The sequence below is a fragment of the Danio rerio genome, chromosome 13 (assembly GCF_049306965.1).
Source record: "Danio rerio strain Tuebingen ecotype United States chromosome 13, GRCz12tu, whole genome shotgun sequence".
NCBI lineage: Eukaryota > Metazoa > Chordata > Actinopteri > Cypriniformes > Danionidae > Danio > Danio rerio.
The window spans coordinates 6,961,452-6,975,000 of NC_133188.1; the positions used below are offsets into that span (position 1 = coordinate 6,961,452).

The window sequence follows — 13,549 nt, forward strand, 5'->3', positions numbered from 1 at the left end:
AAATGTAACAGAGAGCGCGGTGCTAGGACTAGGAGAAATCAGAGCAGGGATCAGACGGGAAAACAGGGTCCAGTGGTAACTCCGCACGGTCCTGAGCACAGACAAACGAACACATAAGCACACGTAACAAACTGACAAGGAAACACAGAAAACGGCGATATATATAGGCGTGATAATGAGCCTCAGCTGGCGAACTAATCAAACCAACTGAGTATCGTCATAACACGTGACCAAAACAAATACACATGGGCAACAAAACAAAACAAACTCACATGATCAAACAGACACTCTGGAAGAGCGCACAAACCTGCAACCGTGACAGTCCAGGATATGTCTGTACTTGGCCGCATTTATCTTTCCCTTAATTGTAACCAGTTGTCCTGTCCCTGTAGCTAAAAAAACACCCCCACAGCACGATGCTGCCACCACCATGCTTTACTGTTGGGACTGTATTATACAAGTGATGAGCAGTGCCTGGTTTTCTCCACATATACCACTTATAATTAAGGAAAAATCAAGACAAAAATCTTAAAAATAATGACTTATTAAAAAAATGAGCAAATAAATGACGGAGGTTTGTGATACAACAATTACAGTGATGCATTAATCAAATCCTTATTTTTCACAGAGCGAAACAAATCATCCAACCGCACTATTGATTAGTGGACTGGCACAAACAAAAATACCATTCATATATTTTTCTTGAAAAAAAAAAAATTGAAATGTATTTTGTTTGGTATAGTTTCTATCTTAATTTTAATGTATTTTTTTGTTCGGTATAGTTTATTAGATAAATAAAAACAACAAATGGCATCTGAGGTGAAGTGCTTCAAAACCAGTCTGCTAGATGCTAGAACAAACCGGTTTGTTAAATAAGATCAAATCTAGCCTAAACAAAATTAAATTGAAATATTCACAGTTTCAGAGAAACTATTCAAGTTTTTATTTTTAATGACACAATTTTAATTCAAAGTTTTAATTAAAGTAGTTTAATCAAGTAATTTCAAAAAGCAAAACTGGCTTTTACAATGTATTCACAGCACTGTACGTGTTTCCAGATAACCTCGGAAGAACGAACTCTGTTGGAAGGCTGAGAGAACTCAGAAACTCACTGTGACAATGTAAATGTCTGCATATTTGTGCCAGTCTAAATAAAAAAGCTTAAACACTTTAATGTTTTAAGGAAAGTAGCTAAAGTTTGCATAATCAATGATTGATCTTATCCACCTGAGACCCAGCCATAAGTAAATATGCAGGCTATTTTTGATTACCTGACCCATGGATATATAACTGATAAATTATGTGCTCCTATTGTCCACTGTCACCCACAGAACTAGAAAAGATCAGGAAAAAAAAATAAACATGCTAGACTTTCTGCGATGGTGTCATGAGGCGTCGTAGACATGATATCAGTTGTCATAAACTATGCCACATTACACAAGAAGAAACACTTGATTCCTGTGTCACGATGCCTATTTGTTGTTTATGACTCCCCACGACTCCCTATACGTCAAGAAAATTGTGCTGAAATCATGATACAGTCATGTGATCTGACCAGGGCTCTAGGAATGCTAATAGCCAAATTAAGCATATTAAAGCTATTACAGTGTTTGGGATGTTATTATCGGTGCAAAGGGATAAATAGTAATTAGGGTATAACTCGGAAATATTGTTCCAGGATCAGATATTGATTCTTAGTTAAGCATAAAAAGTCACTGGTTGAGACACCTCTGCATAACCCCCTACATATCTAGAAACCCCTAATTTATTTTTTCATTTGTTGTGCAGTTTTAACATGGAGCCCAGCTATGATTTCCTCCATATCTATGAGGGTGAGGACTCCAACGGACCCCTGATCATCAGTCTGCAGGGCAACCAGGTTCCAGATCGCATTGAGAGCAGTGGAAATAGCCTTTTTCTGGCCTTCCGCAGCGATGCCTCCCTGGGGATGTCTGGTTTTGCCATTGAATACAAAGGTAAGTCGCACCTTGCTTTCGTATGGTTTGTTTTCTTGAGGTTAGGGCATGGAAAGCAAATGATGCGCACCACTAGTGCAGTGATCACTCCAATTTGTATAATTTTTTTAAGGATGAGTGTCATAAAAAAAACAAGATTTTATTTTTATCACATTTCTAAAAGATACTAGTTTTAAAAACTAATTTCAAATGTTGCAACTAGTGTATATATATATATATATATATATATATATATATATATATATATATATATATATATATATATATATATATATATATATATATATATATATATATATATAAATATATAAATATATATATATATACACACAACCCGGGGTGTTGAAATACAATTGGCTAAACTGGCAGGTCGAAAGAACCAAAACATAGACGGGCGTTTCGACACACAACTCACATTTTTAAAGCAGAATATTTGACTTTAGCATTGCTTTTCATATAAACAAGATGTTCGCTTTGTCACGACCCTCGTCTAGGGTCAGCATAAAAAAAACACCCGACAAATAATATTTACTTTAATGATCCTTTTGAGTCGGGTCTATTTATTTGTCTTTTTTTTGTCTTTTTTATTTTATCACCAAGAAAAATGTGAAGCCAACTACCTCGGGGTGAACCCACAGAAAAATAATAAATAAAATGTACACACTAACTAAACCCAAATGAAACTTACTAAAACTAATAAAATAACAGAAATAAAAATACAAAATCTACTCCTACCTCCCTGACCAAGAACAAAAACAGGCGAAAATATTTACAAAAAGAAAAGTGTGGCGTCCAACCCCTACTCCCTCTTACCGTGTATATATTTACAATATTAACAATCTACAATCACACAAACCAAAACACGAAACCGAAACACGGATGGATATACACGAAGTGAAAACTTATACACCAGCACGGAAAACACAATCAACGGAAACAACTTAGCAAAAGGGACAACTTTTTCACATCAACTCAAACAACATGCCAACAAAACTCGCTCTCCCGCCCCATGCCATTGTTCTCTTTTTAAAGGACGCCCTGGGAAACCTCCTCCAATCCCAGGGCACGTCGCCTGCATAGCTAGGGCGGGGCCTGCAGTTGGAAAGAGAGGAAGAGAGAAACAGACGCACACACACACAGACAAACACACCTGCCAACGCAACAACCCCACCCATTTAAGTAAAAAAATGGGTCTTTTTTTTGACAATTATCATCAGAAAACAAACAAATTTTAGGCTCTAGAAAGAGCATCAGCAATAACGTTTTCTGTACCGTTCTTGTGACGGATGTCAATGTTAAAACCTTGCACTACTAATGACCACCTCATTAGCCTCTGATTGGAGTTTAGAAGTGGCAAAAACGTACACACGGCACCTTTAGGATAAATCGATTAATCCTTTCTCAATTGAAGTTGATTTGGATATAAGCATCTGCTAAATGACTAAACATATACTGTAAATGCTTAGTTTGAATGTTAATCTATTACATATTTATTAAATGATGCTGCAATATACGTTTTGAGCCTGTTCCTTTTATTCTGTGTGGTGCACAAATGGTTGTTGCAGAAACAAGGAAGATAGCATTGCACACTTGCAATTTTGCTGATATAATCTTCCCCACCTCCTTCCCACTTTCTCCGGTCTCAGATAGCTGTTAACTGTCAGGTTGTTTGGCAGCCTCTCCAAGCACCACCTCCGGAGATTCTCCAACTGTCCTTCTCTTGGTGTCTGCTGCCAGATGGACAGAGACCATCTTCTGTTGCCCCTCCGTGCTCACCTGTCTTTCCCCTGGTGTTAGCTCACTTTAATGCACAATGCCCTCAAGCCAGTGTCTGCTCTCTTTCTTCACACTGTCCATCTTTCTTTTTTGCTTTTTGCTTTTTACTTTCATGCCACCTCTGTTTTTCCTACTGTCTGTTAGCTGTCTCAGCCCTGGGGATGTGCTGGCAGAGAACATGGTTGGCAGGATGTGATTGTGCATCTGATTAGTATTGCTCAGGGTCAGTTGAGTTACTGATATTATTGTTTAAAGGTCCCTTGACATTTTTTGTATATTAATATCAATATGTTAGTCTGAAAGGTGATCTATATGCTTATTTCACATGGTTGCTATTTTAAAAAATGAAAGCGAGGCTGCAGCGGGTGGGAAGAAACTTAGAAGTATAGGATCAGCACTGTAAACATTGCAACAACATGCTGTGTACTATAAATCTCCAGCTGTTGCGTAAGTGGTGGTAGTGGTGTAAACATTACTTTAATATCATTCAATTAAGTTCAATTTAAACAATTAAAATCATATTAGGCATCAAACAAAATCATAAACACTTTAGGAGTTGAATACGTTTAACTGTCCTCTTAGGCTTTAGTTCATAGCACCAGGTAAACACCGCAGGGGTTTCCCTGCTTCAGCCTATGTAACCCTGTGAAAAATTTAAACTTTCCCGCTAACATTTAAGCGCTGTAAAGCATGTTCTTAAACACCACTGATTTTCCATAGTATTCACCATTGCTCAGCAGAAATGACTGTGATTGGCCATAAAGGTTATCAGTTTACCGCTCTTCACCGAGTGCAAACATGTTGAAGTGTATGCAGTTTCAATACAAAATACCAGAACTCCAGATATATTGTTTATTTATTTCATATTTTTTCCAATTTGTGGCATTTTGGTGACTGTCAATTTAAATTCAAATGAGATCTCAAAAGAGGGCAGATATATAAATGTCTATCCCAATGACTGTAAAAAATATGGATGACGCGACAGAACCTCTACTATTAAACACTTTGAATACAAAATGCCTCATAACAGGCACAAACTGTCGCAATAAACTGCTGAAATTGGAGCCTGGGCGTGCACCCATTCCAAGATGGTGGCACCCTTGCGCTAAAAGCTATAGTAAAACATGTCATTTTCTTCAAAATGGTTACATTATTAAAATTTGTTTGATTTATTTTAAAGTGGAAACCAATTTATAAAATAATGTACACTTGACTGACTGCTCCACTTCCACTTTAAACTTAAACAAGGCCTGCGTTATCTCTGAAAAACTGAAAATGTAAAAAGAAAAGTCTCTGAAGGCAGTCTATGAAGACTACAGTGTCAATTTGTGCATCGTAAAACTTAACATTTATAAAGCGTCATAGCAACTGACATTATCTTCAAAGCGTGATGCGAAAACTAATGGCATGCAAATGCTTCTCACTCAGGGCTGTCTATGCTAATAAAAGAGCAATTATCAACAATGGGTGGAACTTTCGCACTCAGATAACACAGACAAATGGATAATGCCCATCAAAGTGCTTCTGCAGTCTGTTTTAAGGAAGTGTAAGTATAAAAAATTACCAAAAAAATTACCATTAGAGGCTGGCTATATTCACACAATGTTGCCAAAAAACTGTTTAATCCCCTTATGAGAGTGAATAATGATATCTATAAGCTTTGAGGATATCTATAAGCTAGTGTGCATCAAAACAGTGACAAAATTCACATTTAGAAAATATAAATATCCCAAAACTTGTAGTTTGTCACTTTCACCTAAATCGATCAACTCTTTTTTTGACATCACCTCATACTACCATCAAATCTTCTGACCAATCAACTGCTTTCTAATATCTGACATGTCCCAAATCCTTCAAGACCCATCTCATTTGTTATTTGATTTTTGATGCACTTGAGTTCAACCATTCACCGGCAGAGCCAAGAACACTCATAGAACACTGAAGGTTTAACGGAAACAGTGAAACAATATTTTTGAAAGGAGGGTGTTAAAGTGTTTTGGGGGCATTTGTTTTACACCAAAGATTTAAAACAAGCTGAAACCTGTCAGTACTTGTAGAGAAAACACAGTTTTCATCATGTCTACAGAAACATCAATGTGACAACTCAGAATCTTTTTGCTTTGTTTTCAGAAGTAGCATAAACACATGGGGCCCTATCACAAACCCGGCGCAATAAGGTGCAAGACGTGTTTGGCTCGATTTGATGCTATTTTCAGACCAGCGCAACAGTAATTTTCACAATAAATAATAAATAGCGCTATTTTGTGGACTCATGGGTGTGCTGGTCTAAAAAGGAGGTGTGTTAGGGCGCATTGTTGGCACGTTGCTATTTTAAGAAACTGAAAAACCATTGACCAACTAAAAGCTGGTTTAAAGTCCCGCACAGAGCAAGTTAGTTATGCTCCTTTGCAGGTCCAAACACTAACACATTGACTAATACACACAGGATGAACAACAATACACAAAAATCTCTACATATGAAAATAATGAAAAAATAGGTAGAAAAACCTCTACCTCCATGCCTCATCTGGTACAGCTTTATTTGAAATTTATTCATGACAATTTGCATTTGTATAATGTTATTATTATACGTAGTATTATTTATTATATGCATATTTATATTTGTTTTGATTAAAACAAGTTCATACTTGTTTACTGTAGTAAAGTTTGTTTGTAGGATGGGAAGAAAAAGACAGGGTCAGCGGTGTAAGGTAAATAATAGACTTTATTTTTCAAATATATACACCACAACACCTTAGCTGTCTCTCCTCTCCTGGCTGCTCTTTCTCTCTCTGCTCAAGAAGGGTGTCTCTGCGGCCCAATCACTAGAACAAACAGGTGTTATTTATTATTTCTTATTGGCCCACTGACTAGCCGCCGGGCTCAGAGCATGCTCTTCCCCCTCATTTGGTGTTTGATCATGCTCACCTCTCCACATCCACCTGTTTTAAAGACGTATTCATCACCATATGGGGCAAAAGAATAGGACGTGTGTTTGGACATAACTCAAAAGCGTGTTTTTTTTTTTTTTGGTGTTTTTTTTAACACACTTTGTTATTATTGTTCACTTATTAACTTGCTGGAAATTCAAATTGAATTTAGAAAAAGTTTTGAAACAAGTCTTTGCGTTTAACAGATAAAGTTAAATATCTAGGCTAATGGATGTCTTCAGTAATCGGCAAAAGTAAAGGAGTTAAGAGTAAAAGTAAAAAGAAAGTAAAGACGCCGAGTGGAGAAGGCTCATTCTTGGTCCAACGCAATCTCACGGCAATTCGTAACATTTTGATTTAGTGGCTAATTCGTATAAATTCGTATGTTCTAATTCATACAATTTAGTATGATTTTGATCACCCAATGACGGTTGGGTTTAGGGGCAGGGTTGAGTGCCATGCCTCCTTTTTAAAATCAAACATTTTCATACAACTTAACTCCACGAATTAGCCACTAAACTGACAAATTGTAAAATACTTACGTTTCCTCATGAGATCAAGCTGGATGGTTTGTTTAAATTTTTAAGTTTTCCCTCTTACAAAGTCTGCCATGTAAATAGCATGCCAAGTCTGCCATGTAAATGGCACAACGCAACTGACTCCTAAAGGGTTGTTGCTAGACCGGATAGGATTGCAGCCAGAAGTTAACAAGAATTATTAATATTAATTATTACATTTCCCATTTATTGTATTTTATTAATGTCTATCCCCACCCCAACCCTAAACCCAACCATCACAGTAAGGTAAAAAATTCTATATTTTTTTATGCCTATAAACCCACCCCGACCCTAAACCCCACCGTCACAGTACTGTTAAAAAAGTAACTATGGTTATACAGTGTCATAAAAACTGCTACTATAATTGATGTACATATCGCACTTCCGGCCGGCCGTGTATCCGATCTAGACTTTACCCTCTTAAAAGGAATGTGAGATAAGACTCTGATTGGTTTAAAGCTTGTTATGCTCAAAACACACCCATAACTCATTAAGAGAATAAGCACAACCTTGTTAGACCACAGCACAGCATAATTTTTCATCTTTAAAATAGCTTGAAAAAGTGGGTTTGGACATACCCTTAATGATTTTTCGCCATGTGCTTTATACTTTGAGCCTAGATCATTAAAATAGAGCCCATGGTTTACTGTATGTCATAAATTGAAGAAATGTGTCAGCTACTTGACAAGAATTCTAACTATCTTTGTCATAATTCCCAAAATTTGCCTAATAATAAACAAATGTGTAGACTGAAGCCCTAGCTTATTTTACCTACCTTTGTTCATTCTTCCACTAATGTTGGTGCTAATAAAACTAAAGCAAAATGTAAAAGAAAACAAGATAGAAGAAGAAGAAAATGATAGCAGAGCAGGACATTTGTTTTGAAGTTTCCACATGCTCTACATTTGTCTGTATCCCAAATGGTGCATTAGAGATGCCAAGCCGTGCATGATGAAGTCTGAAATGCATCTTGTCAGAAAAAGTATAAGGTGGCAGAGAGGAAGGTCTTTTTTTTAGTGTGAAGGCTGCATATACACTAAATATACTTGTCAGACTTCTATGTTGATTTTAAATTGATTTGACATACTACCTTTCAAGTAGGCATACTGTAGCTGCCAAGAGAAAAACAAATAAAGCACATTTTCCCAGTAAACAATTTTGGTAACACTTTACTTGAAGATGATGTTCATAAGACTGCCATGCATCATTTATAAAAATGACAGGATACATGTCATGAATGTGATGAGATTGTATTCATGCTTATGACAAATGTTATTAAGTGTCATTTGCTCAGTTATGTCATTTTAAATGGATATATTGGAAAGTTGTCATGACAACTTGACATAAACAAATACATCACAATTGGTCTTTATCTGACATTGTCAAGACAACACAACTTGTCATAAATCTGTCATAAACATGATTGTTATAAGGCGTTAGAATTGTGTAATGAATATTTTTCTGATCACTTGAAATAAATTAATTAAACCTTATTTGCCACCAGAATGTCTTATTAAATATGTCATTACTCCGTCGAGTGATTTTTAAGTGTCGTTAATATTTCATGACATTTTAATGACAAATTCAGCTTGTACCACTGCAGTCAAGGTCCAAAAAATCTTAGCGACACTGTTATTAAGTAAAGTTTATCTTCAAGTAATGTGTTAGCACAGATTATATCAAATTAATGTTTATGCCTTGTTACAGAAAAGCCACGAGAAGCATGCTTTGACCCTGGGAACATTATGAACGGAACAAGACTGGGAATGGATTACAAGCTGGGATCAAGTGTGACATATCAGTGTGATTCTGGATACATCATTGCCGGACCAGCCAGTCTCACATGCATCATTGGGGCTGATGGGAAACCTGTATGGGACAAAGCTCTGCCAACATGTAAAGGTAAGAACTGGGCATTACAGTTTTTTTTTCATATATATAAGATATAAGAAAGTGTTGATAATGTGATTTATACAGTATAATATCCTCACAACTCAAACAATTTACGAAAATGCGTTGCATTTTCACACAACACATTCAAATAGCATGGAACAAAGCGGAAATGTTTTAAGAGGACCTAAAACATGATAGACCCTGCTATTTAGGTCATGGTTAGGGTATTAAAATACAAAAGACAAGGGAATTAGGCTATTTAAATAAACAAATAAATAATGCACCTTTCAAAAATCATCTAAAACTTCACTGTGCAATTTGGCAATACTCATGACACAGTGACTTCCATCCCGTTTTTGGGTCCTCTAACCTAATAAACATATATCGAATATAGAGTGAATAACAGTACATTCGCTTTCCCAGAATTCCCTACATGATACTTCACTTTTTAAAGGTGAAATTAAGCACTCAAGTTTACCTTATTTTGTACATTGGATTCCACTTTATTGAAAATATATTAAACAGACTCAATTAATGTAAACATTTAGCAGAAAACGGTGTGTTTTACTGTAGATTTTAGACCTAGGGTGCAGCCATCTTGGAATGTCGCTGTGTCTGACGTCACGGGATTGGTTCAGTTCCCTCCACTGAACAGATACAGTGGAAGTAATGAAGAATATTAAGCCTAGTTTAACCCAATACGTGAAGTTGTGGACGTGGAGCTGCTACAAACACAAGCATCAGATGTGTGTCTAATATAAAAGTATATATATATTTATTCTATTTTTATTTTTTCCCTTTTTAATTATCAATTATTTGATCCGCTTTGCTTTACTCTCACGCTGCTCCAGACTAATGCAACGATAAAATGATACATGACTTCACACTAAGTCACGTCTTTGTGGGTTATGTCAAGACATATTCCCTTTAAAGGTCGATCAACTCGATCTCTCAACATGTATGAAGGATAAAAACCTGCCATAAGAAGTTAGTTTGGTTTGAACACGAGCGGAGGTGAGGGGCTGTAGCAGTGAAAAGTGAAAGTACTCGCCCCATGACGTTAGTAGCGGACCTAGTTGAAACCACAGGCACTGTAATACAGAGAGTAAATCATTACTGACATATGGGGTGGTAATTATGGGATGTTTTGAAAATGTTAAAGGGTTAAAACAGGCATGTCCAAACTCGGTCCTAAAGGGCCGGTGTCCTGCAGAATTTAGCTCCAACCCTAATCAGACACGCCGGAACTAGCTGATAAAAGCTGTTTCTAGGTATACTAGAAACCTCCAGGGAGGTGTGTTGAATTAAGTTGTAGCTAAACTATGCAGGACACTGGCCCTCTAGGACCGAGTTCGGACATTAATACCATGCATATGATTTATATTTGATATTTTGCTAACACCTCATCAGAAAAGTTTGATAGTTCACTGATTTTGTTCTTTACCCCATCCCCCCTCTCTCTTTTTGTCCTTCCATTTTAAATGCAATGTATTGACGCATGCTAATTTGTTTAAGCACTTCTTGGTCTAAAGAAATTAGCAGTGGACTCCTTATCAGAGACAGTATTCCTTTTGTTGTTTGCAATCTTGAGAGTTAATTGATTAGAGCTTATTTGCATATGTAGTTCTGCTCTGTCATGCTGCCAGATTTTGCAGCCATTACTCAACGGGTTAAGAGAAACTGCGGTGTTCTCATTGGCTTATGTTGAGGGAGACGGATGGGGACAGAGACCTTCAAATGAACAGCGCCCAGGTCTTTGTCCCTCAGTGACAGATGAGAGAACCTGGGTGGTGACAAGTGCCACTCATTCCCCATTTCCTGTCAGCCCGAGACCTTTCTCATTTCCCCAGCTTCCTCTTCTGTCTGTCCTCTTTTTTTTTCCCTGAACCTGCTGATCCAATATCCAGGGATCCAGAAGTTTAGAAAAACAAAGAAACGTCATGTGATATTGATATTGTGCTTTATATATTTGGAAAAAAAGCAATATGTAATCAAGTAACACTGGAACTACCAGCATTGCATAACTAATCGAATGGCCATTTAACTGATCTCATTTATGACGTCATATTTATATTAAAAGCTTTGATAGAGATATTGGAATTAAGCAGGGCTGTCAAAATTAGCGTGTTTAAATATTTAACGCATAGGAAAAAAGAACGCAAATAACGTAGTTGCAGTTTTTTTTCATTTCCTGTTGTGGTCGACGTGTGTTCAGGGATGGCGCATGCATAGAGGCGAACTAGGCGGCCGCCTTGGGCAACAGAACTTCACTTTCATCAGCTACATCCACCCTCATCCTACCTTTCATCAGCAAACCGGTCACTTTCTTTTTTACTTTCGGGTTTAGAGCATGCATGATTGCCATTTGCCTAGAGCGCCAGTTCAGTTGTATGCATATATATATATATATATATTTATACATACAGTACATACATATACAGTTGAAGTTAGAACTATTAGCCCCCCTTAATTATTAGCCCCTCTGTTTATTTTTTCCCCAATTTCTGTTTAACGGAGAGATTTTTAACAGGAATTTTTTTAGCACATTTCTAAACATAATAGTTTTAATAACTCATCTCTCATAACTGATTTGTGTTATCTTTACCATTCAATCATTTTCTTGTCGGCTTAGTCCCTTTATTAATCCAGGGTCGCCTCAGCGGCATGAACCGCTAACTTATCCAGCACGTTTTTACGCAACGGATGCCCTTCCGGCTGCAACCCATTTCTGGGAAACATCCACAAACAAACACATACACATAGACACACACACTCATACTCTACAGACAATTTAGCCAATCTACCCAATTCACCTGTACCGAATGTCTTTGGACTGTGGGGGAAACCAGAGCACCCGCAGGAAACCCGCGCGAACGCAGTGAGAACATGCAAACTCTACACAGAAACGCCAACTGAGCTGTGGTTCGAAGCAGCGACCCAGCGACCTTCTTGCTGTGAGGCGACAGCATTACCTACTGCGCCACTGCTTCGCCCCCTATCTTTACCATGATGACAGTAAATAATATTTGACTAGACATTTTTCAAGACTCTTCTATACAGCTCAAAGTGACATTTAAGGCTTTTAACTTGGTTAATTAGGTGAACTATGCAGGTTAGGGTAATTAGGCAATTTTGTTGTATAAATGTCACGATCACTAGCAATTGTAACTCCCTAGATCGCTGGTTTGGTGTTTTTGCCCTCGCCTAGTTTGTCTTTTTGTCCCTGTCTGCCGCCTGCTTTTCGACCCCTCGCCTGTTATTCCGACCAACATTTTGGTTTGTCTTTATACATCCGTTTGCACCCGTGTTGAGCATCGCTTGCCTGACATCCTGAATAAACCTGCATGTGGATTCGAACTCCGTTGTCTGTGTCACAACCCGTGACAATAATGATGGTTTGTTCTGTAGACAAAAATTGTCTGAAAAAAATAGCTTAAAAAGGCTAATAATTTAGACCTTAAAATAGTGCTTAAAAAAATGAAAACGGCTTTTATTCAAGCCAAAATAAAACAAATAAAACTTTATTCAGAGGAAAAAATATTATCAGACATACTGTGAACATTTCCTTGCTCTGTTTAACACAATTTGGGAAATATTTAAAAAAGAAAAAAAAATCAAAGGGGGCTAATAATTCTGACTTCATTTGTATATATATATATATATATATATATATATATATATATATATATATATATATATATATATATATATATATATATATATATAGGAAATTCTGTAAAATGTATTTGCTCTATTAAACAGCACTTGGTGGATTAAGCAGCAAGTGTATGCTCCACTTTGAACTACGCAGCATAAACGCACCCATTTCAATAAGTTGCAGCCTTTTGCTATTTTTTTTTCCTATTTTTTTCCACACAACACATTTCCAATGCCCATCCCCCAACCTGCCACAGTTGAGTCAGTGTTGTTATGTCCAGTCCAGTTGGCCTACTCAAATGCAGATAGCAAACTCATTTTGTGCCAGTAGCAGTGCAGAAATCACACATTTCACGGTTACGCAATCTCCAGCGATTCTATGCTAATAGCTCAAATCATGTCACAAGATGCACGGGCTTCCTCTGAACCCACCATGCTCCAAAACAACACCGCGTTATAGATCTGAACATGCAGTGAACATCATTGACCGCGATCTGAGGGTCAAGCAAAGGGTTTTCACACCTCAGTAGCATCTGCTGATTATTTAACCTCGTCTAATGTGATGGAAAGCCGCCGATGCCGTTTGTCAGTCCGCCTCATTTCCGCACTCCAGGAACATTTTGTTTGTCCTCGCTGATGGAATTTTCATCATGCTGCTCCGGCCATCTTTATGCATGAGCCGTAACTGCGGGGCAGGGAAATATTCCTATACAGGTCATTGTTGAGCTAACATAATCATCAGATTGTGTCATGAGAGATG

General features: G+C 37.3%; 1 protein-coding gene across 1 annotated transcript in view; it reads left to right on the forward strand.

Annotated features, from left to right (window-relative positions):
- Positions 1 to 13,549, forward strand: part of LOC101885457 (CUB and sushi domain-containing protein 1) — a 219,117-nt gene that overhangs the window by 19,535 nt on the left and 186,033 nt on the right. Inside the window, exons 6-7 of the mRNA XM_073920566.1 lie at positions 1,789 to 1,976; positions 8,947 to 9,141. Of these exons, the coding sequence (XP_073776667.1) occupies positions 1,796 to 1,976; positions 8,947 to 9,141 (376 nt within the window). The 5' untranslated portion in view covers positions 1,789 to 1,795. The remainder of the gene's footprint in view (positions 1 to 1,788; positions 1,977 to 8,946; positions 9,142 to 13,549) is intronic.